This window comes from Strigops habroptila, chromosome 11 (genome assembly GCF_004027225.2).
Source record: "Strigops habroptila isolate Jane chromosome 11, bStrHab1.2.pri, whole genome shotgun sequence".
Taxonomy (NCBI): Eukaryota; Metazoa; Chordata; class Aves; order Psittaciformes; family Psittacidae; genus Strigops; species Strigops habroptila.
The window spans coordinates 38687358-38713240 of NC_046360.1; the positions used below are offsets into that span (position 1 = coordinate 38687358).

The following is a 25883-nucleotide window of genomic DNA, read 5'->3' on the forward strand; positions in this document are numbered from 1 at the left end:
CTTCACAACACCCACCCCAATCTGTTTTACACTTTATTAAATACACCTCGGAGGCAGAGGCTGCTCTACTCGTTCTCCTCGCTGCGCAGCCTGGCGTTGGGGTTGGTGATCTTGATGGCGAGCTGGGCCGCCCTCTCCACGATTATCTTCCGGTTCTTGGAAGACACGTTGTGAGCGATCTCTGCGCAGTATGACCTATCGGAAACACACAGTGCATGAGGCTCAGCTCCCACAGCAGCGAAGGGGAAGCAAAGTGCTCCAGAGCCATCCTGCTGGCAGCACCGGGATGCAGCACAGCACACAAGTGTCACAACACGGGAGCGGAACCGCACAACTACCCCCGTCACCAAGCCGGACCATCCCAGCCTGAGGCAGGAGCTCAGCCCCAGCACAGCGCAACCCTTCTGCTCTTCCTCTTGTGAATGAAGAGCCAGTAAGAGGCAATTTTAATAGTGTTAATTATTACTCTTATTACTTCATTATGAAAGAAAGTGCTACATGTGGATTCGGGCCTGTGCCTGAACAGGCCCATGAACCCGCAGCTCTGCTCACTGCTCTATCAGGGGTGCACGTGTAGAGCTGTTTGCCACCTCTGTAGCACTGTGCTTTGCCAAGAAAGGCCGCGCAAATGATCCTTGAGGTCCCTTCCAACCTGGGAGTCTGTGACCAAATGAGGAGTTTGCCATCCCAGGACCCCCTGTGGTGCTGGGGAAATTGAGACAACCTCCATGCTCTTGAAAGCAACAACTTCCCTCATGTCCGCCTCCCCCGACTGTGCTGCCTTTCCCCCACAACCCGGCCCCGCAGACTTACTTGTTGCTCATCATGAGCACCTCCAGCTCCTTGACATTGTGGACCAGGAATTTCCTAAAGCCCGTGGGCAGCATGTGCTTGGTCTTCTTATTGCTGCCATAACCGATGTTGGGCATCAGGATCTGACCCTTGAAGCGCCGGCGAACTCTGTTATCGATGCCCCTCGGTTTGCGCCAGTTGCGCTGAAAAAATGCAGAGAACATTTACTACCCTGAGCAGTTCTGAGCAGTGTGAAGGAACCTGCCTCCAGCCAAAACCCATCTCCAGAAAGATCCACCACGTCAGGCCGTGACGGCACAGCCCTGCACCCTTCATGCCTTAATTCACCACCAGTCTCAAGGCAGCTGCCCCCAAATTCACATCCTTAGGAGCTTCCCCAGTGACTTACCTTGATCTTGACATAGCGATCGGACTGATGCCGGATGAACTTCTTGGTCCTCTTCTTGACGATCTTAGGTTTCACGAGAGGCCGGAGGGCAGGCATGGTGCCTAAGGCGAACGGGAGCGGTGTGAGGAGGGCGGCCCGGCGCGGAGGTGACGCGCTGTCCGCCCGCAGCGCGTGTCGCAGACTGCCTTCCACTCGCGGGCCACTCCGGAGGCGAGCGAGGGAATGGGTATCCGCCTGCAGTGCCTCTGCCTCCCGCCTCCGAAGCTGGCAGAGCACCGAGAGCTCTCCAGATGCGATCCTGGGAGGTTGCCCCCGGCCCCATCACGTCCCCCTCCTGCCCCGCGCACTCAGGAGCCCCCCCCGCCCCGAGCAAGCGGTGCAGCAGTGGGACGGGCACACCGGCAGCGCGGCGAGCACCGGCCCGTGCCCGTCCGACGGCGCAGCCCGCCCGCGCTGCCGCTGAACGCGGCAGGTTTGGCGCACACGCTCCGGCTCCGCTTTGCCGAGGGAGCGGCGCGGTCTCGCCCGGGCCAGGCCCCCGCACCGCGGCCCCGGTCAGGCCCCAGCCCACGCCGCGGCCCCGGCGGAGCCCCCGTTACCCGGCGGCCGCCTCGCCGAGGCCCGCCGGGGAGGTCCCGGCCGTACGGGCCCGCACCGCGGGGAAGGCGGGTATCGGAGGGGAGAGGAGCGGAGCCGCGGGGGCGGCGGATGGCGGCGGATGGGAACTCACCGGGAGCGCAATGGCGTCCTCCGCGGCAGGCCCCGCCGAGAGAGGGAGGCGGGGCCCCGCGCAGGGGTTGATGGGATACGTGGGAGGTCCTGCCAGGCCCGCACGGCGCCGCGGCTGCGCAGAGCGGGCACCGCGACGGACACCGGGCCGCCGGCGGGGGCGTGGCGCCGGGCGGGCTCTGTCCGGCGGGGCCGTCCCGGTACTGCGGATCGGTGCTACCCCGCGCCTGGTACCGTGCGCTCCGCACGAAGCTGCCAGGACCTGCCCGAGCAGGCGCAGCTTCCGCCACTCCCGCCCGGCGCCCCCTGGCGGAGCGGCTGCTCCACCGCCGGGCGCGCCCGGCGGGAGCGCGGCAGAGCTGCGGCACTGCGCTCCCTGCCCGCTCCCATGCACCGCTCTGGCGGCGGGAATGAAGCCTGCTCTCGTGATCACCCGTCCCGCCCGCACCGGCCCGTGAACACCTCTGCCATCACCAGCCTCCACCTGTGCAGCGTGACCAGAGCTGGGGGCCCGGTGCACAAGCAAGGGGAGGGTGACCCCCCAGCCAGGGCTGGCCACTTGCTGGCAGTGAGCACTGGGAACGAGTGGAAAAGACCCCGAGACCACCATCACCCAAAGCCACCGTGCACCGGGGCTGTGGCTGCACCCAGCAGACACTGTGAACAGGCACTACAAAAACCGGGATACATTTATTAAAACCCAGGGATTTGAAACATGACATCACAACAATGACCCGAGCCGGGTACAACACACAAATAAATACTTCATTTAAGAACTTGGTCAGAGTAACCCCCTGCACAGAACATGTAAGTCTGTGAAGACCAGGAGGTGGGCACTGTGCCTTCCTTCCCTGTGCCTCAGTCTATGCTCAGTCTGTCCCGGTTCTCCCAGAGCCACGTGTGGTACACGTTTAACTTGTGGTCCTGTGGCTGTACCTGTAACACCATGAAAATGTTCATTATTGAGTAAAAGACCTTACCTTAAAACACCCCACTGCTTTGGTGGATTTCCCCTCCCTCGGGACCCCTCCGTGCCTCACAGGAGCAGTAAACCCCATGCCAGGCAGCCAGCCTCTGCCAACCAAAGAATGCAGCGCTTGGTCAGCCCCAAAACCACCCACCCTAGGTGAATCGGGAGCAGGGTCCTACAGCGGACAGCAAAACGGCCCCTCACAGCCATCTGCCACGAGAGGACCCCAGCACAGTAGAGACCCCACCAACGCAGATCACAGAGCGATGCCAGAATCAGGCTGGCAGGAAGCATAAGGAACCTGGTTCTTAACCGGAGCAGGGAAGAGACCCTTACCCCCGACATGAAGGAAACACAAGAAAAAACACAGCAAGAGTGGAAAATTACAGGGGGGGGGGGGGGAAAAGAAGGTGACAAGTTTTTAGAGGTTCAGACTTGTAAAAGGGACATTCCGGGCATTCGACCTCCTGAAGGTATGAAAATCAACACCTATCTTTTTTAACCCAGTGGAGCCATCGGTACAATCAGAGGCAAAGGACGGAGCCCAGAGCCGGCAGCGTGGCCGCACACCCACCTCCTTCCACTCGTTGACACAGAAGATCCTGTAGGAGTCGTTCCCGTACTTGCCGATGCCGTGCAGCTCGATGGGGTACTTCCACTGCTTGCTCAGGTACTCATCTGCAACACAGGCACAGGCTCCACTGCCTGCAGCCAGCTGCCAAAGCAGCTCTGGACAAAATCCTCATTCTCTGCTACTGTAACTTGGCTCCACTTTGGAACATTTTTAGATGGAAACCACAAGTTTTGGCTGTTCCCTGGTGACAGTAGGTGATGAATCCCTACGGGGCACAGCTTAAACACCTCTTAAACAAATCACCGTGAGGGACTTTTAATGACTTCTCTCTCCTCAGAACCCACAGAGGAATACTTTTATTCTAAGTATAGAAAATATCAGAATCATAGAATTCCTCCTGGAAGGGCCTTCTAGAGGTCACCTGATGCAAATCAGAGCAGAGCCACCTGCAGAACACAGTCACTCTTGCAGGCATTCGCATCTTTTTCCACTCAAGGTTTCTTGCAGAACCCTGTGTATGTTATTTCATTCTCACAGTTAAGACAGCAGGATCAGCAGCTCTGCGTATGTAAGAGCAACATACCCCAAAGTTGCAAAAAATAAACCACCACCAATATTTGCCCAAAAGAAGGGAAAATCAGAGAGCACTGTTTGAAAGTAATGCTGTTTGCCTCACTAGTGTAATTTAGACCATTCCACTGACAAACCTGGGAAATCTTACCTGAGAACTTGATGATCGTTTTTGCTCTGAGCTCGTAGAGGCCAAGAGGTTTGAGCAGCTCTGACATCTCTTTCCAGTCTGCAGTCCTGGTTATTTCAGGAGAAGGGTATTTCTTAAGGAACTCCCAGAGCACAGGAATTGCCATTTTCCCTAATGAAAGAAACCATCATGAGCAGAAGGCTGTGCAGGTCATTCTCTTTATTCATCATCTGCGCATGCTTTCTGAAGTGAGCTTTTTCAGAGGCAAGAGCTATGAATTACAAATTATTGCTTTTTACACTGACTTAAGTTAACACACATTTATTCTTTTATTAATGCTATTAAAAATGACAGCTGTTCTGACCCTGTAACACCTCCCCACCATTTATACAACATGAAATTGTATTAGTCTATTTACCTGAAGTTTTATTGAGAAATATGGTCGCAATGAGAAGTTTCCATGGATCGTGGAAAAGTGTTTCTTGGATCAGATTAAAAGGAGAACGTGGAGGAGTCCATTTTCTGAAGGCCTTCCTTCTAGGTGGGCTGGGAGCTGTGCACAGAAGCAACGCAGGATGATTTATTGGACAGTAAAGGATGGGGTTACCAACTTAAACGAAAACAATAAACCCCAATGAAGACCTTTTGAAGCAGATTCATCTTTGTGGGGGCACAATATGCAGATGGAGGTGTTTGACACCAGCCTTCAGAGCTGTTTGCAAGATACAAACCACCAAGGTGTAAAACAGGACAAGATCAGTTGTGCTGAACCAAGCTCTCTGATGCCACCTGAGCACAGCCAGCCCAAACCTGAAGAAATTTCCCATAACACCACCTGATCGTGAGCCATCCTATCCTTCTCCCCATAAAAAATATAAGAGTATACCTTTTTTACTGTATTTACTTGAAAAATATGGACTTGTTTTCCTCCTATCCACTTGTGTCCGTGGGATAGACTCTTCTATAAAGAAATAATACCTTAGCATTAAAAAGGGAAAAAGAACCCAAGTATTTTGGTGTCATGTCTCATACACCATTTCCCCTTTATGTTGTGATGCAAAGACAGGGATTTCTTCTAGATGTACAGAACATAAATATGCTTTAGATTCACTCCAGTTCTCCTCTGCATTTCAAGTCTCTGAAAAGTCTTCACAAGAGAAACTGTTGCTTAGCGGCAGTCTGAAGAAACAGGCTCAAACTACAACTAAGGTATTAAATGTTGCCCACACACTCCAGCACACGAAATAAGCCAGAACGAGCCTTTTCTATGAACCAAACTGACCAACTGTGCAAGGATATTAAGAGTTGGTGCAGTGAAGGTAATGACTGTTACTATATTACATGACTAGAGAGATCAATAGAGTAAGTTCCAGTTGTGAATAAATCTGCATTAAGTCAAATGGTCTTGGATAAAGAAATGAGACAGATTCAGATGTTGAAGCAGCCTGACCTGAAACAGAAAACTTTGCTTGTATGGGTAGAACCCCTGGCAGAACGTTAGGGCCATGTTCTGCTCAAATCCACACACGTACCTGGTGGCACTTTAAGGGCTGTGAAGCTGCTCTTGTGACATGGCTGCAAGGCATCAGCAACCATTTCAGTCTCAGGTTTAGAATCCTGGTTACCCGGATTCCCTCCACCTGTCTCTTTCCCTATTTCCAATCCACTGGTTTTCTCCTCAGATTGTGCAGATGTGTCGTTAGACGCCGTCTCTGCAGGTTCCTCCTCCGCCAGGCCCTGCAGCCCCCTCTGCGAGCAAGCTGGCACCGCGCTCAGCTGCATGCCCGACCGTGGCCACAGCCAAGTTGTCCCTGCACCCACAGGGTCTGCACCCTGCTCCGCACCCTGCCTGCCTGCCGCACATGTGTCTGTCTGTCTACGGAGTCTCTTGCTCTGTACGCAGCCTGTTTCCTGTTTGTTCCCTGCTCTTCTCTGCCTTTTGTTCTGGGTGCTATCGCGATCCCTCTTTTCTGAGCTCTTCCCAGTTTTCCTATTCTGAACACGTTTTCCACCTGCCCCCTTCTTTTTGGTTTTCAAACAGTCCTCTGCGTTCATGCCTTTCCCGATCAACTCTTGGCTTTCCGAAGTGCGCGGAGTGTCTCCCAGGTGCTCATTTCCAGTCTGAACATTTTGAATTCCATCCTCTGCACCATTTTGCGGGCCTTGCACTTGACTGTGAGGATCCTCATTCTCCGAATCAGTTCTTGTGCCTTTTGTGCTGTAGCTTTTCACCCTCAAACATCTCCTCCTCCTCCCATTAGCGGCTGTAAAATCAAAATCTTCCACTTTCAGCGATGTCTCCCCAGTTTTCCGAAAATACTCCACAAGGGCCCTTTTCGATCGCAGCTTATTTCCGTCAGGACTGTGGTATGAGAGAAAAGGGAATGAGCGACACTCCTTCACCCCTCGCTCCTCACTTCACACCTCCTGCAGCATCTCAACAACCCACGTGCCAGCAGCAGCTGAGAGGTGGCTCCTGGACAACTCCCGCGCCCGGACCAGAGCAGCTCTGCGCAGCGGCTTTACCGACAACCCGCCCCGCGTTGGGCACTTCCTCCCGGGACTCCGCACGCACACACCCGCCGTTACCGCGAGCCCCGCCCGTGCTACCGGGAGGGGCCGGCGGGGTCTGCCCCGCGGCGGGCGGGAGCTCCGCGCCGGGACCGGCCTCACCTGATGAAGCACACGTCGGTCCTCCCGGCCGTCCTGCCCGCCCGCCTGCGCCTCGCCACCCTCTGCCAGCCGAAGGGCACGGCGCTGGGCCCGGCCACCGCCGATTGCTCCTCAAGCCCCATCTCCGCCGCCGCGCCGGTGCCGCTGGCGCTGAGGCCGGGACGTTCCGCCGCCACCTCTGCCGCTGCTTCGTCTCGGCTGCCGCCCGGGAGGCTGCACGGGGAAGGAGACGCGCAGGTCAGTCCCTGCAGCGAGCGGGACGGCTCTGGGAAGCGGCGAACTTAGGCCCGGTCCCCGCACGGCCACGGCCACGGCCACGGCCACGGCCCCACCGCGCCCGCGGGCACCACCTGCGACCGCCCCCCCCGCCCCGCTGGGGGGCGCTGCGGTTAGGCGCTGCGGTTAGTCTCCGCGCCGCTCCGCCGCCACCCCGCCGCCGCCATCACGTGACGTGCCGCCGCTCCCGCGTCCCGTTCTACGCAACCGCGTCCTGGCCCCGCTGACGGGCGCCCCCTGCCGCTGCGGCGGGCCGGCGGGTCCCCAGCGCATGCGCGTTGCCCGTGGCGTCGGCTGGGCGGGTGTAAACAAACGGCCGCTGAGGCGGGGCGGGTGGTGCGGCCGTGAGGGGCGGCTCGGCCCAGCCTGGGGGATGCGGGCCGCACTCACCTGGCGCGACAAGGCCGAGCAGTGGTGAGCGGCCCTAGGGGGGACTGGGCCGCCGCGGCCCGCCGTGCACGGAGGCGGCCTGTGAGGAGCCGCGGCCCAGTGCGGCTGCGGGCCGGGAGCAGGCAGGCTGCGGCCGGGCCGGCGGGGCAGCCCGGGGAGCGGGGCCGGGCACGGCGGCGGCTCTTCCCCCGCTGGGTGTGCGGCGGCGTCCGCGGTTTGGGGCTGCTGGTTGAGGCCGCGCTGGGCTCGGCGGCACCGGCCCCTGCTCTCCCCCGCTGCCGCCGCGCGGGCTGCGGGAGGCCTGGGCTGAGCGTCCTCTGGCAGGCAGCGGTTCTCCTCCCGCGGCAGCAGGGCTGCGCTCCTGCTGGCTGGTACCGGTGCTCAGTCACGCTGACTCTTCGGGGTTGTTGCCTTTCTCAGCTCGCGTTGAGCCGGAGGGCAGTAGCCCGTGCGGGTGAGGGTCCTGCCCCAGGGCACCGCTGGGGCCGGGCAGTGCTCGGGCTCCTCGGGGCACGGGGAGAGCACCCCGGGGGTATTTATGTCTGAGGAGTTTTCTCAGGATCCGCTATCCTCTGGAGTACGCAATTAACGATGTTTGTTATGTCTTAACAAACAAACATAACATAACAAACGATGTTTGTTATGTTTGTTATATGACGCATGTCATTTTTGAAGTTAAAGAAAATCTATTTTCTGTCTACTAATAGAGGGTTCTTGGGGGGGATTTGTTTCTTCTTTTTCCTTTAGTATTTATGACCTTGCTTTCAAACCTGACGGGACTCAGTTGATAATTGCTGCTGGAAATAGACTGCTGGTAGGGAAACTTTTTTTACCGCTTACATTTATAGCTATATGCATATGATTTCTTTCATATTAACTTATGAATATAACCTATCAAAAATCCTCTTATCTCTACTAGTCCAGCCTCCTATCTACATACATATTAATGCAGGCTAACTGTAAAGTGTTTTGAAGCTTTTTAATGTTTCTTACCAAGTTTTAAGCTCTCTGTCCAAAAGTAATGAGATTTAAGTTACTTGCGTCATCTCATCCACTCACACCTCACCCGGTGGTTTGAAATCCATTAACTCACACGTAGCACGGTGGCGTGGCCTGCAAACACTGCCTTGTTACAAGTTTCATGCAAAGCTCTGTGAAAAGAAACTCAAATTGATGCCCTGACTTTGTGAGAAGCTTCAGCTGGAGCTTTTTGTGCTTCCCTGGTTCTGTGTGCCCATGGGTAACCCATCGGGAGGAGCAGCTCAGGGCTGTGCTGCTCATGGGCCCTGCAAAGCTTTCAGGTGGGGCAGGGGTGGCACAGCTCTGGAGATGCAGTGCAGGAGTACAGGGCTGCGGGCTGCAGTTCTCACAGTGCTCACAGAACGGGATATTTAGTGAGAGTCCCTTCCACTAATTTGTGAAGTTTAAACCTCTAATGCAGAGAAAGAAGGAAGAAGTAAAACACGCTGGGCAAATAAGGTGTTTGGAATCTTCTGTGCATGTAGTTTTCTAACACTGAGTTTTCTCTTATTCTGAGAAGTATTACATTAAGGAAAGCTTTTTCTACGCTTTAAGCCATTTTGTCTTGCGTGGACTGTATGCTGTGTAAAAAAACAGACACAGAAGAAGGTGTATAATCCTGTTGGCCTTCAGTAATTTTATCTTAGCCCTCGCTGGAATATTTTTTTATGTATGTCTTTCTGTTTGAATGTTTGGCTTTGGTTTTTTCCCCCCTTGTTCAAACAGGTATATGATACTTCTGATGGAACCTTAATCCAGCCTTTGAAAGGACATAAGGACACTGTATACTGTGTGGCTTATGCCAAAGATGGTAAATACCACTTGGGGGGCTTTGCTAGTCTGGTTTGTACAGTGCATGTCTGCAGTGCCAGTTAATAGACAGAGAAACCAGGGTTGTTTCAGTAACTATTCTGAACACACATGTGAGTGGTGGTGGTTTGTTTGTTTTGTAATGGAGAGCTTGACGTGCAGAAGTACCCTACTGTTACATGTGAGGCTTCCTATTAATTCAAGAACTGCAGTCCCCACTTTCTTCCCCCTTCTACTTCAGAGGTGGTGAAGTTAATATTTGTGGGTAACATGAGGAGAAGCCTTGCCCCAGAGATCCTCTCTCTAGCACCCCACCTGCCTCTGGTTTTTATTTTTACTCCCATAGTTTCTCTATCCCAAGGCTTCCCAACCTTCTGATTCCCCACACGCTACCACGCTCACTACAGGCCTTATTCTGCTTCCAGTTCTCATTCTGTGAGGACTTACTGTCTGTGGACTCGGGGGGCTTCCTCTCAGATCCTGCTGTTTAAGCTTTCAAGGGTATCTGTGGAAATGTACTGATTTTCCCTTGACCCTGTTAACATAAATGTGCACCCTGTGACTGACAGCATTGGAAAGTCTGGCTACTTCCTTGCCTGGCTGGGCTTTAGCGTGGCCTGCTCTGTGGGAATAACAAAGTCACCCAAGTTCCATGTAGCTGGAGAAGTGCAGTCACATCAAGACACTTGCAGTGTTAGGCCCTTTATTACATGAGCCTTGTCAAGTTCAAGAACTTCTTGCTCTCTCTTTGATTGAATGTTTGGACTGAAAGTGATTCTTGTATGCGTGGGATTTAAATGATATCTAATTCCTAGGCAAACGCTTCGCATCTGGCTCTGCTGATAAAAGTGTGATAATTTGGACTTCAAAGTTAGAAGGAATTCTGAAATACACGTAAGTGACGCCTTCCAATTCTGTGCCTCTCAAAAGCAGACTTTGATTATGCTCTTCTGCTGTCAAAGAGTGCGTGCTGTTAGATCTGGAGGAAGGTTGGCCAAGGTCAGAGAAAATGCCAGGGAGTAATAGGAGAGGGAGGAGGAAAAGAGCAGTCAAAGTATCTGAACAAGGCAGGAAAGCAATTAAAGGCTTAAAAGAGGGTGGGAAGTCTGGATAAATCTCTGGATTTAGAGGGCTGGGAGATAACTGGGAAAACTCCATACGGATCAGAATAAAATGGAACGAAATGTGACTCTCTTCTTGTATAACAAACAAAATTAATACAAAGCTGGTTCAAAGGGCAAATTAAACATTAGATTTGGTGCTTTTGGTATATTCTATCTTCTGGCTTTGTTCTTACATTATCCCTCTTAAATGACATCTTCAAATTCTTTTTCTGAATGTGTGTGTGCATCACTAGTTGTATGCACAAGCCAATGGACTACTGGGAGCATACACAAGTGCATTTGGTTTGGAATTTGGATATAACCTTTAATCATGTTTCGCAAACCACTATCTCTGTACATTTTTAGCTGATCTTGATGAAATACAGTGAATCCTGCCACTTAGAGACAATTTTTGTAAGGTTTATTACTGATTTAGTTTACAGTAATAGCAGATTAATTTGATGTAATATAAACTGATCAAATTATTTCTGGCATCTGGTGAACCTTTCAGCTGTCTTGCTGAAGGTCAGCAAAGGGAGCATTTAAGAATGATGTATTGAAATATGATTGTAACTTCATTCTAGGCATAATGACTCCATTCAGTGCGTTTCATACAATCCTCTTACTCATCAGTTGGCATCCTGCTCTTCCAGTGATTTTGGTATGTCTTCTTCCTCCAACTTTTCCATTAAGCCTGTAAATTCTATTAAAGTTGTATAGCGAAGCTACCTACAGATGGGTACAGTTCTTTATATCCAGAAGAGATGAGATACAAAGCTACCTAAAGTAATATTAGGTGCTTATTTAAATCACTTAAACTCTGTTGGAAAGGACTATGCACTGAGGAGCCATGGGATAAAATGTACTGCTTTGATACTATGATTTTTTGCAGAGACACTCACTGTGTTATTTAAAGGGATTTCCCCCCCCCCCCCTCCCGATAGATACAATGTATTTAAATGTCCTTCTAGCTATGGATGAGACTTTGGTCCCTGGGAAGTCCCAGCTGAGTTTTCTGACAATGTTAGTTTCCAGTCTGAATACTGGTAAATGTTCATTTGTCATTTACTTTGGCTTTTTGTTTGCTTTAATCAAGGCTTGTGGTCTCCTGAGCAGAAGTCAGTCTCTAAACATAAGACCAGCAGTAAGATTACTTGCTGTAGGTAAGTTTTAAGGATTACCTGGGTCATTTTAGTTAGTTTCAATGCAAACCATTCAAATTAATATGCAAGCTTAAAGGAAGAAAAAGTTCGAGTGAGACAGTTCAGTGTATGCAGAGCCAGTGCCCAGCAGTGTGCCAGGCTCTGCTGCCTGGCTGCTCGGTACCATCATGTATTGCTGCTTTGCCATTCCCAGCAGTGAAGTACCTGGGCAGTGTTTATAATACTCCAGTAGGAATATGATTAATGTTTATCAGAGGTGATTTGTTCTTTCTGCTGTAGTCTTTACAGAGATACACACACCCCACTCCCTCTGCACCCCTTCTATTTTCATAGCAAAGGGTTTTGTTTTTTATTTTGGTTTTTATTTGGTGCTCTGTGTAACTGAATTCTTCTGAAAGTATCAGGGAGGTGTTCTGGTCTAGAGCAGGTGTCTTAACTTTTCTCTGCCTCTGTTTAGTCACCTTGTGCAATAGCAATAATGTGAAGTTAGAGGAAAAATAATTGTACTTTTGGCTTGTAGAGCCATTCATCTCCTGTGTTGTTGTATTTTCAGCAGAAGGAGATATTATGATTATGAGGAACCTGAAGCAAGGGTACATTAATTTGTATAAAGTCATCCATCTGACTGCAGTGGAGACAAGAACAGAGCTCAGGTCTCCTCTGTCCTGCACCGTGCGGTTTTATCTGATCAGTGTTCTAAACATGGCTTTTAAAGCAGTCTGGTCTGCTGCCAGCACTGTCATTCCCCAAAATGTGTCTGTTACTTAGCACATGTTAAAAGTATTGAAGGCAGATGATAGATTTAATTTTTTCTTTTTTTATTTCTACATATATTTTAATTCTGTGTATATTATAAAATGTTCTTGCTGTAGTGCATGCTGTTGCCATAAATGTGGATTTAGATGCATAAACAAATTGTGGGATTACTGGCTACCTCCCAGAACTCCCTCTTAGAAGTGTATTTCAATCCTCCCTATTTGAGTATGTTGTACATCCTACCTTCCTGCTGCTTGTTTTTAGTAGTTTGCTCTTCAGTAAATGTGTGTTTTACCAGCTGGACAAATGATGGCCAGTACCTCGCTTTGGGAATGTTCAATGGCATTGTTAGCATACGGAATAAGAATGGTGAAGAGAAGGTTAAAATAGAGCGTGCAGGGGGTGCTTCATCTCCAATATGGTCAATTTGTTGGAATCCATCCAGGTAAATCATTTCATCTTTCCTTTTTCATGCTGAATAGGTAATCCCTGGCTTATTGATTGCAGGCTTGACTTTTATCCCTGCTGAAACAGATTAATGCCATGTACATTACCTTTTTTTTAAGCGATTATGTATTGGGGTTTTGGCTTTGCTGCCAGTCTTCAATTGAATGGAGAAAGTGGGAACAAGTTCTGTTTAAATCATAGAATCATTTAGATTGGAAAACTCGGCACTGCCAATTCCACCACTAAACCAAGTCCCCAAGTGCCCCAGTGTCTACGCGTTTTTTAAATGCCTCCAGGGACAGTGACGCCACCACTGCCCTGGGCAGCCTGTTCCAATGCCTGCCAACGCCTTCAGTCAAGACATTGTTCCTAATATCCAACCTAAACCTCCCCTGGCCCAGCTTGAGGCCATTTCCTCTTGTCCTATCTCTTGTCACTTGGGAGAAGAGACCAGCCCCCTCCTGGCTCCATCCTCCTTTCAGGGAGTTGCAGAGCGAGAAGGTTCCCCTGAGCCTCGTGAAGCCTGTCTCCTGTATTGGTTTAAGTTGGTTGGATTTTTTTTTGAGTGATGGTGTTCTGTTTGGCTAAAGGGGCATGGAGAGGGGAGCTGGTTTTTCGCTTCAATTCAGAGGGAATATTGTTCCAAATACATGAATAAAGAATTGCTATTGCAGTAGGTGGGAGAATTTTTGGCGTAGAGCAGATGAACAAGAGGAGTCAGTTCCCAGCTGTTCAGAGGAGATACCGGTACTGAAATCCAGGCCTGGCAGCCAGCAGTGTAGTCAGACAGAGAGAGAAGAGACCTCTATGGATTTCATCTTGTGAGTGAAACTTCAAAGGAACATATGTATCTATATTATCTAGAACAGTCATTTACAAAAAGGACCAAAGGCAGGGTACAAAATCAGATATGCAAAAGTTAGGACATTCTAGATTAATAGTTGCCCGGTTTTAATTTATCTGCTGGTATGTGTTCATTATGAGATAGCACCATGCCACATACATAGGAACTACCTGTGCATCATGCCCTGAGCAGAGGGAGGTGCTTACTAACGTTAGCTTTTCATTAGGTTTATGGCTAAGGGCATTACTTGCAGCAGAACATTCAGATTACCACCTCCCTTCTTCCTGCGCAAGAAGCTGTGGAGAAGGTAACTCTTGTGGTTTGCTCCAAGCTGAACAGATCATGTCAGAGACCCAAAGCTCACAAGTTTGAGACCTGAAGCCCTTCCTTGCTCTGCAGCTGGTCCCACATCAACAATTTTTGTTTGTTTCCCTGCCTTACACTGGCAGCCGTAGTTGACTGTTGCTCAGCTGCGCTGGCTTTGGTGTTATGGTGGCTTTGTACTACAGTAGCTGAGATCCAAATCCAGGCCTGGGTGCTTCACCTGTGTGAGGGACCATTCATTAGCTTCACTGTACCAGGGCTTGTGCCCTGTGTGTGAAGTGGTGCCTCAAGCCTTGCAGTTGTTCTGTAAAGGAGACTGACTGTTCTTTTGTGTCCCCAGGCTGTCTCCATCAGTTTTAAATGGCAAGATGTATCTGCTGTCCTTTCAGTTTGTGGGTTGTTTTAAAGAGTAATATGAAGTAAATTCTGTTATTCTATTACTTGGTTCTATTGCTCCAAGAAATTTGTTAGTAAATCACTGTAGAATTACTACATATTTCTATTTTTGTTTGTTAGAGATGAACGTAATGACATTTTAGCTGTGGCAGACTGGGGTCAGAGACTTTCCTTTTACCAGCTCAGTGGCAAACAGGTATGTTTCAGCAAGTGCATTCAAGAGGGGCAGGGTTTTTCCGATTCTGTTTTGTGTCTTACATTCAAAGTGCTTTATTAGCTCCATCAAATGTTTTCTGTTTTCACAACCTTTTATGAGTCTGCTTTTTCTAACCATCTTTTCCTTCAGCTCTTGTTTCTCCCATGGCAGCTCAGCTGCTGTCTTACAATTCTTGTGTCAAAGCCCTTGCAACTTTGCTGACTTTTGTGATACGTTTTACTTGGCTGGAGAGGACATCTTTGTATATTTTTCAACTGGTTAAAGCGGGTTTTGTGAGGTGCTTGCGTTCTGAGTAGACTGGTTTGGGACTAGGGAGGTTCTTGGATGTACTTTAGAACTGCCTTTGGGAATCTTAATACAGCCAGTGGAGTTCTGTGCATAGCCAGAGAGATGAGAAGAATGGTAGCTGTGACAGCACTTGTTGCCTTGGAAAAATAAGAAATGATCCTTTTGTTAATGCTTTTGATTATTTTCCCTTGTAGATTGGAAAGGACAGAATGCTCAATTTTGACCCTTGCTGTCTTAGCTATTTTACTAAAGGAGAGTATATCTTATTGGGAGGTTCTGATAAGCAAGTTTCCCTCTTCACAAAAGATGGTGTGCGTCTTGGTACCATAGGAGAGCAAAGCAGCTGGGTGTGGACATGCAGAGTTAAACCAGACTCCAACTATGTGGTGAGTGGGAACATTTCTCTGGTGATTTCATAGACAGTTTGTCATGTAAGGTAAGCTCATGAATCTCAAACTCGGGTGCTTAGTCTGGACATTGTTATTCACGCAGCAGAACCTAAGCAGAGTCTAGTGAGGCCCTGGAGCTGTGACTGAAATGGGAAAATGGCACCTAATAACTTCTAGGTTGACCAAATCTAATTCCATGATGAGAAGAAAATGTTCAGACCTGTTTGAGTTTCTAGCGTTACACCTTGTGGAAAATGCCTACAAGGCATCTGTTAGCCATAAATGCTGCACTCTGTCATTGCACAAATGTGAGGAGATGAAGAGTGAATGGAAAACCATTCCCTCTCCCCCAGAAAACCTAATCCACAGCACCCCCCGTCAAAACCCAACCAAAAACCAAACATGATAGAACTGAACCAAACCCCACCCTCTCAGCATGGTGGTCTTCATGGCCTGTGAAGAGATCGGTCCTCCTCCTGCATTGCACTTTCACCACTGTTCAAGTACCGGTAGGCTGCAGTTGGTATCAATCTATGCATTATGCAGGAAAAGGAACATAATGTTCCTGTAAAAACTGCACATGTTGCCAATTCTCACCTACACGTACCAATTAACTAAAATTATTTTCTTCTTGTGTGCAGGCAGTAGGGTGCCAGGATGGAACAATATCCTTCTATCAGTTGATTTTCAGCACTGTTCATGGCCTTTATAAAGATCGCTATGCTTACAGGGACAGCATGACTGATGTTATTGTCCAGCACCTCATCACTGAACAAAAAGGTAATTTCACACTTGCAGTCAGGCCAAAGCTTCACTCTCATTCTGTTTTGTTTTAATTAATACCCATCCATTTGGAATATATGCCGCATGTACCAGACAGATTGTTGTCACTCTGACAGTAAAACTGAGGAATACTGTTTGCAGGATGACAGTGCAAACTTGGATTCTGGAGCATCAGCGCTGACAAGCTTAATGCAAGATAGAGGGATTTGAAAGGACAGTGGGAGGGGCAGAGGCTTTTAAGATAAGGTTTTAATCTCTGTGAAGGAGATAAAGATACTGTACATCATATTTAGCTGCTTTTTTTTTTTTTTTTCTCCCTTACTTGCAGCCTCAAGGATTTGTGCTGATTTTGTTTCTTCAGATCCATGGCTTTTTATGGCAAGGAGTCAAAGTATGGCACCAGAATGTGCTGTTGACAAATAATAAAGGGTGATAAATTGTGATGGGGATAGTAGATTACATAGATGTATAACAATAGACTTCTCTGAGCAGGAATCTGCTTTTAATTTTAAAGGTGCTTTAGAAAGATTCAATTTTAATGTATCAGTAATTTTTCTGATTTCTGTATCCATTATTTTCATTTCAGTATGTACTGCATTGTTTTTGTGGTTTGTTTTTTTTTTTGTTTCTAGTTAGAATAAAAGGCAGAGAGCTTGTAAAGAAAATTGCAATCTACAAAAACAGATTAGCAATCCAGATGCCAGAGAAAATCTTGATTTACGAGTTATACTCAGATGATTCTTCGGATATGTATTACCGGGTGAAGGAGAAGATAGCGAAAAAATTCGAATGCAACTTGCTGGTTGTGTGTTCAGAGCACATTATTTTGTGCCAGGTATGTGCCTGACAACCTAAAGTCATCTTGGGGTGCCTTCAGACCCTAGGGAAGCCGTCCCAATCGCTGGTACTGCATGGTCTGTGGCAGCTTTTCCCCAGGGTACCGCTGTGCAGTGCTGTTGCAGTGTGCAGCACTGACCTGCTCTGAGCAGGAGCTGTGGCGCACACAGGCAGCTCTGCTGCAGCAAAACACTCTCTAGCACATAATCCAGGGGAACTTTGGAGTGGGGGTGAACTACTAGAAACGGGTGGGGGAGGTGTTGGTTTTTTGTTCATAGCACTGGAAAACCTTAAAGAATTCACCTTGTTAAACTGACTATTTGACTTTATGATTTTTATGTGTGAAAGTAGGCACAAATGCTACTATGGCTATAATGTGCGTGTGTGTGTATATATATATAGCATGTACAGTATAGGTAGCAAAGACACAAGGTTTTTATCTTCATGCAGTGTTTTGTATGTTACTGTGTCTTTAGGAGAAAAGACTGCAGTGTCTCTCCTTTAGAGGTGTGAAAGAACGAGAATGGCTGATGGAATCTCTCATTCGTTATATTAAAGTAATTGGAGGACCACCAGGAAGAGAAGGTCTCTTAGTTGGTCTAAAGAATGGTCAGGTAACACATAACATCTTGTTTGTGTCTTTTCACTGCAGATAAAATCTGCTCTGTGTTTTCAAGGGAAGGTCTTAGGAGCAGCATGCTCTAGAATTCCATTTGGCAGTCTATCTTGTGATTAAAAACTAATTTCTTTTATCGTTCACATTCTCTGGCTGTAAAATTCATACAAACATACTTAACTTTGTCTAAAGCCCATAAGTTGTTAGGAACAACTGACAAAAATGGAGTTCTTGGTGAGCTGAGAGCAGGTTTGCCTTTGGGGGAGTTGGAATGGGGTATGTACACTTCTGCTGACCTTTGGGAACGTGTGGGTGCTCTAGGGGTGACACTGGTGTCTCTTTCACAAGCCAGTTTGCAGCTGAAAATTTCAAACTGGAGCCCGGAGGTAGTGATACAGAGAACAGGGACAGAGAGGAAGTTGGGATCCTCTGTGTCTTCTCTACCTGTGCTATATATTCCTGTGGTATTGCATTAATGTCATTGTTTAACTAGTGGAGCATTAAAAGAAACCAGGATGTGTAGCCTATCATTTATCTGTATAGGCTTGCAAGCTAGAGTACATTGTGGAAGCAAGTCTTCCCAAGCTGTCTCAAACTGAAAGCATTTCCTTAATTTTAATGCAGTTCATCTCTGAAAAGAAATGCAGTTGCACACTTTAAACAGCACTGAAGTTGGTAGAAACAAAACTTTTAGAAACAAAAGTGGGAGGACTGACTCTGGTTTCACATATGTCTAGATTCTGAAGATCTTTGTCGACAATGTGTTCGCGATCGTGCTGCTGAAGCAATCCACGGCTGTGCGCTGCCTGGATATGAGTGCATCCCGCAACAAGCTGGCAGTGGTGGACGAGAACGATACCTGCCTGGTGTATGACATTCACACCAAGGAGCTGTTGTTTCAGGTAAAATTCAAATTGAAATAAAAGGGGGGTGTTGGGGGAGCAGGAAGTGATTTGGAGCACAGCACATACCAAGTGTTGCTGTGCAGAAGTTGCATAACTGTCACTTAAGCCACTAATCACATGTTGCAGCATTTAACTGTGATCTATTTCACTATTGAAACTACCCTTTTAGAGCTGGTGGATAAGGAATTAGAAGACAGGAGATGTATGTGAGCAACAGCTGAATAAAGGGCACTTAAGCATCCGACCTTTTCAGCTTAATGTAGCGCTCTGTCCTGGTTCCCACTGAAGCAGTACAGTTAATGAGCATTTTGGCTTTATCATTAGTATGAACAGCATTAAAGCCTAAACCTCATTGTTTGTTGTGTATTCCCCGAGTATAAAATGAATAATGATAGTTCTCTCTCCACTACAGTTTCGCAGTTGCTCTAAGGGCTCACTCATTAATGTTGGTGAAATATTTTCAGAGAAAGCATGAAGTGCTACAAAGACAGGGTCTGGAACTTTCTTTTTGTAACAGGCAGAAAAATGGTCAACTGAATGTGCTAGCTAACTGTGTATTATTGTGGAATTTGATATTATGTTCTACAGTTTGATAGTATAGATCATTAGTAAATACAAACTGAAGGCGAGACAATTACAGCTGTTTATTAAAATGTAAAATATGTCCCTGTAAATCAGGCTTTAGACTATTACACATGTAAATAATAAATGTGTGTACACATCCAGGCTATAATAGGTCAAACCTTCTGGCTGAAGGATGCCTGTTTCTTAGGAAAGATGTGACTGCACATGTTGTAATCATCAGTTCTTTTGCTTGGTAGGAACCCAATGCGAATAGCGTGGCTTGGAATACACAGTGTGAGGATATGCTTTGCTTTTCTGGAGGGGGTTACCTCAATATCAAAGCTAGTAACTTCCCTGTCCATCAGCAAAAACTTCAAGGCTTTGTTGTGGGTTACAACGGCTCCAAGATCTTCTGTCTTCATGTTTTTTCTATGTCAGCTGTTGAAGTTCCGCAGGTAATCCTTTAATCTCATTAAGTGCTGCTTTACATTTCATAAACATCAATGTTTAAGAAGTGAAGAAGCTTTTCTGAGATTTACTCATATTCCATTACCAACGTGATTGCAGTTCACACTTTCTTCATCGTTATTTAAATTATATTGCGTGATCCAAATGATATTTTTATTTGACATTCATTAAGCTAACTTCCTTTTTGCTCTTGTTGATCATGTTCCTAATTCTCCCTTCCCACTTGCAAATGCACGTAATCTAAAAGCAAAGGTGAAGATATGGTGTGGGTGTTACCTCTGCCTGTATTTTTACTGTAGTCTCTCTATGTACCTTTTCTCAAGTTGTAATTTCATATTTCTTATGAGTACATCACAGACTGTCTTACTGGTGCTTCATCTAGCTGTGTTTAGGCAACATTTAAGCTGTATGTTTGAATATATACTATGTGGTTAGTCTCGACATTGTAAATTTAGAGATTGCCTTCCACAGAACACCATCTTCTGCATTATGGGAAGCACTGGAAGAGTCTAAACCAGCCCAAGAAACAAAACAAAAAAAGGAAAAGGAAAAAAGGTTGTGCCTTGTGCAGTCAGATGTGGCGGGATTTGAAATGGAGGCAATGGAGGAGCAGAAGTGCCTTGTGCTTTTATTCACACCATTGTTCCAGGCGCCTGCCTGCCCTGCTGCAGCGCTGTGCACGTCCTTGGTTAGGCACTGGGCTGTCCAGTGTGGCTCACAGCCATGGATCAGCCAGGCCTGGCACACTGCCTGCTTTGGCATGCTCTAGGCACCGGTGTGCCACACAATTCCTGGGAAGCATCACTGAGGCAGCTTTTTCAAAGCTAGGCTTTTGGAGGGAAGGAGAACCAAAAAGTACACAATTTTCAGGTAAATTAATAAAAATAACAGAAATGAATCTGCATATACTGCCTTTGGGTGCAAGCCCAGAGTTACAGGCAGTCTCCTTGGTCACGCAGAGGGCTCGAGCTGCAGATCCCGAGTCTCGGTCTGTCTGTGGCAGCCTGCAGCTGGCAGTTTGTCTCTTCAGTTCGTTTCTAGGGCAGGTCCTCGAGGTCAGTGTCTTTTGGGCTTAGCAGTTACAGTCTTGGTAAAACTGCTTTGTCACCAGGGTTGGCACAGCAGGGGTACTTCCTCATGATACCTCTTCGTGCTGTGTCTGAGTATTTCCAGGGGTGCTTCACACCAAGCTGTTGTGCCCCTTCTCGTGCTTTTAGCTTCGAGAAGAAACTACCCCCTCCTTTGCTCTGCTTCCATGGTAGTAAAAAAAAGCAGCTCTTTGTACATGATATTTAGCATGTACAATGCACAGAAGAATTCACATTCTTAACTACTTCCTAATATGCAAGGAACTGAAGATTTCAAGATGGATGAGTTTGGAATATGATTAACGCAGCTTGTCTAAAAATACAGTAATAATCACCCCAGAATGTTGTTGTCTATTACACAAACCCTGTACCTTTATCCTCTGTGGAGCTTGTAATGCTTGTGATTAGAATATTATTTGTTTTCCCAATTATGTAAGAATGTCACTAATACATCATAGTATTGTTTTCTAATATGTGTTTTTCAATGGAAATCCCCAGTCTGCACCCATGTATCAGTACCTGGAACGAAAAATGTTTAAAGAGGCCTATCAAATTGCATGTTTAGGAGTGACCGATACAGACTGGAAAGAACTGGCCATGGAAGCCTTGGAAGGGCTGGAGTTTGAAACTGCTAAAAAGGTAAAGCTGTTATTTACTTAGCAGAAAGCTTTTTTAATATATTTTTTTTATTTTTTTTTTTTTTTTTAGAGAGAGATATATAAAACCATATATATGGTTATGCATGTACATATATATATATATAGTGCGTGCGTATGATGTATGTTTTATGGCTGGAGTACGAAGTGGGGTTCCTGGATTACTGTCTTGCTTGTCTTTCGCATATGTTATTACACATCCAAAGAATATGTTGGTTCGTTATATGTAACTAGGATCTTGAGACGAGGTTTTAAACTGAAATCTAATTTATCTCTCTAGATAAATGCCATGTTCTAAATCAGAGTGTTAAACGCAAAGAAAATGGTTTCTTTCATCTAATGCTGGAAGACGCATTAATGACTGAGGGAGAGAGAAGTGGGAGGTTGTTCAGTGGTGCTGCTGACCGCCGGGTGGCACCACAGAACGCCTCGTCTGACTCCCCCCTTCCCCAGTGCTGGGAACTTGCTGTTTTCCCCTGTTTTCCCCTAGTATTTAATATAACCTCCGTTCAAATGTGGAGCTTTCATATTCTAGCTACACGTTAACGTTATCTGAAGGCAATGATGATGTAACGTCATTGTTTTAGTCATTTTCTCTCTGGAATGCCTTGGTTTGGGGAGTGGTCTGTAAATGGGCATATACTGAAGAATGGAGTTTTCTCCAGCATGAAATACTTCCCTATTTTCTTTCAGCACCTTTTGTCAAATAAGAGGGGCTGAACTGAATTCAATATAATGAATATGGTATGAAAAACAAAACATTCTAAAAATATGCAGGGGGTGGCCTGTAACAACAGGCACCTTTTAATAACTGATTTTTTTAAAAAGGAAACTAAACACTTTCTTTTTCTTCTTTTTTCTTAAGTGGAGGCATCAGAATAATTCCAGTTTCATGGATGGCCTTATGCAAATAGATATTCTTGAAAAGAAGTTTTCAGTGCCTCCTTGGGATTTCAAAGTAGTGCCCTCTTAGAATTAGAGCGGATTAATTTGAACAAAAGCAGCTTCTTGACATTAAAGGCTCTCCTAGCTCCTAGTCCGATCTGCTGTAAGCAGACTGTGCTGTGCCCTCTCAGGCATTAGTTTGGTTGGAAGTCTTGAACGTGCGGTCTAAAGAGTTAAATTTCTGGGTTTTGGTGCATGTCAAGAATAAGTGCTGAGCTGCTGCAGCTCGCACGTGACTTTGCCACTTGAGACTTTGGGTTGCACATTTATCTCCATTTGCAAAAGATATTACAGTACTTGTCTCTTACCTCTTTTTGTTTCTCTTCCTCTCCCTGAGCCACTTCCATACTGGGTGTTCAGGATGCTATAAAAGCTTTAAGCACATGCAGTATGCTTTGGCAATGCCATCAATTATATGTTCTACCTTGTAATAGTTTCTTTAGATTTTCTTTGCATGTATCGCGCCTCACATCAAAATGGAAAAGCTATAAAATAGCCAGAATGAAAGTGTGTAATATTTTAAATGACGTTTTGTATTTCTTGGGGGACTGACACGTGCACCTACTAGTCCCTGCCTTTGCTGTTTATTTTCAGTGCTAAGCTGTTTGGATTCTGCCCTGGTCTTATTTACTGGGATGCCTCAGGGCCGCAGTTGTTGTGAGAGCCCCTCGGGTTAGGGACTGTACAGATGCAAAGCCCAGCATGTTTCTGTCTGGCCTGTTGCATGATGACACTGGATTTATGCATAATAATATTTTGATTCTTCTGGCCTTTCAAGTCAATTTCTTTCATTCTTCTTTTCAATAGGCATTTACCAGAGTACGAGACCTTCGATATTTAGAATTGATCAGCAGCATAGAGGTAAGGGAGTGTAAAAGACTGCATATGTCCTTACACTGAGCATTGTGCCAAAATCAGTGCTTTCTGTTTTGGCCGGAATTCTGTTCAGAGAGTGCTTCTGACTGTTGGAGATGTGTTTAGAGTGAAAAATCCCAATGAGCAGAGGTGCCACAAGTCCTAGTCATAGGGCTGAAACTTCACGGGTTAAAAATGGGGGTGTGGGATGAGAACTTCTGAAACCATCTTCAGGAAAACTGGAAAAACCTTCAGTATTCAATTAATAATTGGTAGAATACTACTGTGCTACCAGAGCTTAGTACAGCATACTTAATAAACATGAGTTAATTAAGCCCTTCCTTACCCCCTGGAAATAGGTAATTACTATTATCTCCTTTTTGCAGAGCCAGAAACAGGCCCAGAGAAGTAAAATGACAAACTCAAGGTCTCATGGCAAGTCTGTGACAACTGGAAATAGAATTTGGGATTCTTTCCTTCCATACTGTGCTCTAATCACTAGTTCTTAACTCTTTTCACACTTCTTGATAGAAATTCACTGGACAATAACTGTCTGTCATGAGCATATTAAAAGACATGGTATCACCCTTGTCCTTCTACAAAGACTGAATGATAATGCTTGCTTTAAAGATCAGTGTTGAGATGGCATAAAAGGAATTCTTCTTTCTCATGATAATTAGATTTACACCTTCTCTGAAAGAATACATTCCTTGTCTTCCAGTTCTGCAGAGCTGTCCTGGTTATGTCAAAGTGACAGTTGGCTGCAGTTGACTGTTCTTGGTGTCTAACATGGGACAAAGTTTTGTGTTGCTTTTAAAGGGTAGCTAGGTAGAGGAGAGCATTCTCTCGCTACTATGAACCTTTCTTTTCCACATATGTTTCTCTAGATCTGTGTCTATGGAGGATATTCTGGATTTGTCACGTTGTATTCTGTTTAATAAGAAAGATTCCCTTCGCAAACAGGCACAGACTTACTTTCAGACTTGAAAATGCTCCTCCTGAAATAAGAGTTCTACATCATTGCTTGCTCTTGCTTGTGGTGTATCGGATTCCTCTTAAGGCTTATAAAGGTGTAACTAAGCACACATGTTCCATTGATGTGATGGTTTTCTCTCAGTAATGACACATTTTTTTTCTAGTTGATGACAGCAGGATACATAACTGCCAGATCTCTGTGTCTGGCAAGATCCTGTGAAGTCTTTAAAACTTGGTGTAGCAATTCCTCTGATTATTCTTGTAACAAAGGTTTTAAAGGGAACTTTCAATACCCGTCCAGTATCAGCCCAGTCAGTGAGTGTGACCAGAGGAGCTATGGCTGAGTCTCCTTTGGCAGTAGAGAATTGAATTTGTATGCTCGTGGAATGCTTTCCCTCCTTTTCTGCAGTTTTCCTTAAATTCAGTTCACATCTACGTATTTCCATGTGAGGTGGGCTAATAGTAGTAATAGTCTTATCCAAAGCAGGGAGTAATGTGTTTACAAGAGGCAGGATAAAGCATACATATGAAAACACACACACACACACATATATGGCACTGCTCCCTTGAAGCCAGCGTGCCCCTGTGGGTCTGGCTCACATGAGGGGTTTCCCTGTGGCACTGCACACACGCTGCCTCTGTGGTCCCTTCGCAGGCAGGCAGGCAGCAGCTTCAGTGAGTGGGAGAGCACGTGCCACTGCTGCCTTCCCGACATCACAAGTTCATGCACGGAGGGATGGCAGTGAGCACACTTTCTGATTCAGAGGCAGGTTAACAGGCTTTCTAAGTCTGCTTGTGGCTAGCAGTTATTGTCATGTTTGTCATCCCACTGTCATAGTGTTAATTCAGCCAAATGATATGCAAGTGAGCTTCTCCAGGAGAAAAGAAGGAACCCATCAGAGGCTGCCTTTAAAATAGCAGAGTGTAATGATAGCGTGTGTTCATTTTCTTGTGTGAAATCAAGAGAAGTGATTTTTCATCACTTTGGTTTGTATAGTGACATTTAATTTTGCTCTTCCTAATTTTAATTAAGAAGGGATGTAATCCTTTAATTATAAATTCATCAGAAATGTAGGAGCAGCATAATTATGATACCCTGTTACTGGTTTTCATTAACAGTTAAAATCTAAGCCTGAAAATCTAATTCCTCAATGGCTATTTCTCACCTAGATCCTGATCATCTAGACTGTTTTCTACATCTGTGCTGTACTTCATTTTTCCAGGAGCGGAAGAAGCTTGGAGAGAACAACAACGAGCTGTTCCTAGCAGATGTTTATGCCTACCAGGGAAAATTCCACGAGGCAGCAAAGTTGTACAGGAAGAGTGGACATGAAAGCCTCGCTCTCGAGATGTACTCTGACCTGCGCATGTTTGACCACGCAAAGGTAATGGTCTGCAACTGAATATTTAAATGCAGAAATATTAATGTGCCTGTAACTGCTTTTGAAGAAGGATGCTACCAAAGGATCTAACCTTTACTAGAGAATTTTCTTCTAATGGTTCGATGTGTCTTGGCCTTTTGTTTTATTTTTCTAAACTCTGTTTCCATGTAGAAATAAATTGAATATGGATTTTAAAAATGATGTTTTGATATGCTGATAAGAAAGCATTACTTGGCTTTAAAGTCCTCCATGGTGTTTTCTTATCAAAATCCCTGAGAATGCATGCACTGTTTAGTCTCATTTGTCACTTGTCAGAGCCTTATTCTGCCCAATACAAGGCAAAGACTTGACTGTGACATGCATTTAAGCTGTTCTAGCAGAGATTCCACAAACTGGGCCACAGAGAGATCTTTTTCTTCCAAGACCTTAATATAAATACTTTGGAGCTTTGCTGATGTAAGTCTGACTTCCACTATTTTTGGCTGATGAGTCTTTGTTAGCTTCAGTGTTTTGGCTCCTCTTGAACATAAATGTAATTC

General features: G+C 46.4%; 3 protein-coding genes across 8 annotated transcripts in view; 1 reads left to right on the top strand and 2 right to left on the bottom strand.

Moving 5' to 3' along the window:
* Positions 1–20: 20 nt before the first annotated feature.
* RPL32 (ribosomal protein L32) lies at positions 21–2343 on the bottom strand. Its single transcript, XM_030500729.1, has 4 exons — positions 1932–2343; positions 1202–1302; positions 814–995; positions 21–195 (listed from the first exon to the last, which is right to left on the bottom strand). Exons 2-4 carry the CDS (start codon positions 1295–1297, stop codon positions 66–68), a joined length of 408 nt encoding a protein of 135 aa, XP_030356589.1. The 5' UTR covers positions 1298–1302; positions 1932–2343; the 3' UTR covers positions 21–65.
* Positions 2344–2598: 255 nt separating this feature from the next.
* Positions 2599–7334, bottom strand: MBD4 (methyl-CpG binding domain 4, DNA glycosylase). 5 transcript variants are annotated; one of them, XM_030500731.1, is made up of 8 exons: positions 7198–7312; positions 6848–7060; positions 5707–6536; positions 5061–5135; positions 4593–4727; positions 4196–4345; positions 3475–3578; positions 2608–2866 (listed from the first exon to the last, which is right to left on the bottom strand). In XM_030500731.1, exons 2-8 carry the CDS (start codon positions 6967–6969, stop codon positions 2789–2791), a joined length of 1494 nt encoding a protein of 497 aa, XP_030356591.1. In that variant the 5' UTR covers positions 6970–7060; positions 7198–7312; the 3' UTR covers positions 2608–2788. The 5 variants fall into 5 exon arrangements, with proteins under 5 accessions (XP_030356593.1, XP_030356595.1, XP_030356594.1 ...); XM_030500733.1 differs by having other exon boundaries at positions 2599–2866; positions 5079–5135; positions 6848–7312; XM_030500735.1 differs by lacking the exon at positions 5061–5135 and having other exon boundaries at positions 2601–2866; positions 7198–7326.
* Positions 7335–7404: 70 nt separating this feature from the next.
* The window catches only part of IFT122 (intraflagellar transport 122), a 32174-nt gene continuing 13695 nt past the window's right edge, over positions 7405–25883 (top strand). The window contains exons 1-17 of one of the 2 annotated variants that reach the window (XR_003993652.2): positions 7405–7537; positions 8261–8327; positions 9260–9344; positions 10159–10237; positions 11031–11107; positions 11543–11609; positions 12664–12810; positions 14497–14572; positions 15076–15267; positions 15912–16050; positions 16686–16888; positions 17367–17504; positions 18244–18408; positions 19233–19430; positions 21030–21170; positions 22940–22993; positions 25186–25347. Coding sequence is in view for 1 of the 2 variants with exons in the window: in XM_030500736.2 (XP_030356596.2) it covers positions 7497–7537; positions 8261–8327; positions 9260–9344; positions 10159–10237; positions 11031–11107; positions 11543–11609; positions 12664–12810; positions 14497–14572; positions 15076–15267; positions 15912–16050; positions 16686–16888; positions 17367–17504; positions 18244–18408; positions 19233–19430; positions 21030–21170; positions 22940–22993; positions 25186–25347 (2031 nt within the window). In the remaining variant the exon portion in view is untranslated. The remainder of the gene's footprint in view (positions 7538–8260; positions 8328–9259; positions 9345–10158; positions 10238–11030; positions 11108–11542; positions 11610–12663; positions 12811–14496; positions 14573–15075; positions 15268–15911; positions 16051–16685; positions 16889–17366; positions 17505–18243; positions 18409–19232; positions 19431–21029; positions 21171–22939; positions 22994–25185; positions 25348–25883) is intronic. The other variant, XM_030500736.2, reaches the window with a different exon arrangement.

Coding starts and splice junctions, on each gene's coding strand:
- RPL32 (XM_030500729.1), bottom strand. CDS start 1,297: ATGCCTGCCCTCCGGCCTCTCGTGAAACCTAAGATCGTCAAGAAGAGG. Junction 996..1,201: donor ATCGCTATGTCAAGATCAAG/GTAAGTCACTGG, acceptor GCATTTTTTCAG/CGCAACTGGCGCAAACCGAG. Junction 196..813: donor GTGCTCATGATGAGCAACAA/GTAAGTCTGCGG, acceptor TGTTTCCGATAG/GTCATACTGCGCAGAGATCG.
- MBD4 (XM_030500731.1), bottom strand. CDS start 6,969: ATGGGGCTTGAGGAGCAATCGGCGGTGGCCGGGCCCAGCGCCGTGCCC. Junction 6,537..6,847: donor ACCGACGTGTGCTTCATCAG/GTGAGGCCGGTC, acceptor CTCATACCACAG/TCCTGACGGAAATAAGCTGC. Junction 2,867..3,474: donor GTGTCAACGAGTGGAAGGAG/GTGGGTGTGCGG, acceptor ATGGTGTTACAG/GTACAGCCACAGGACCACAA.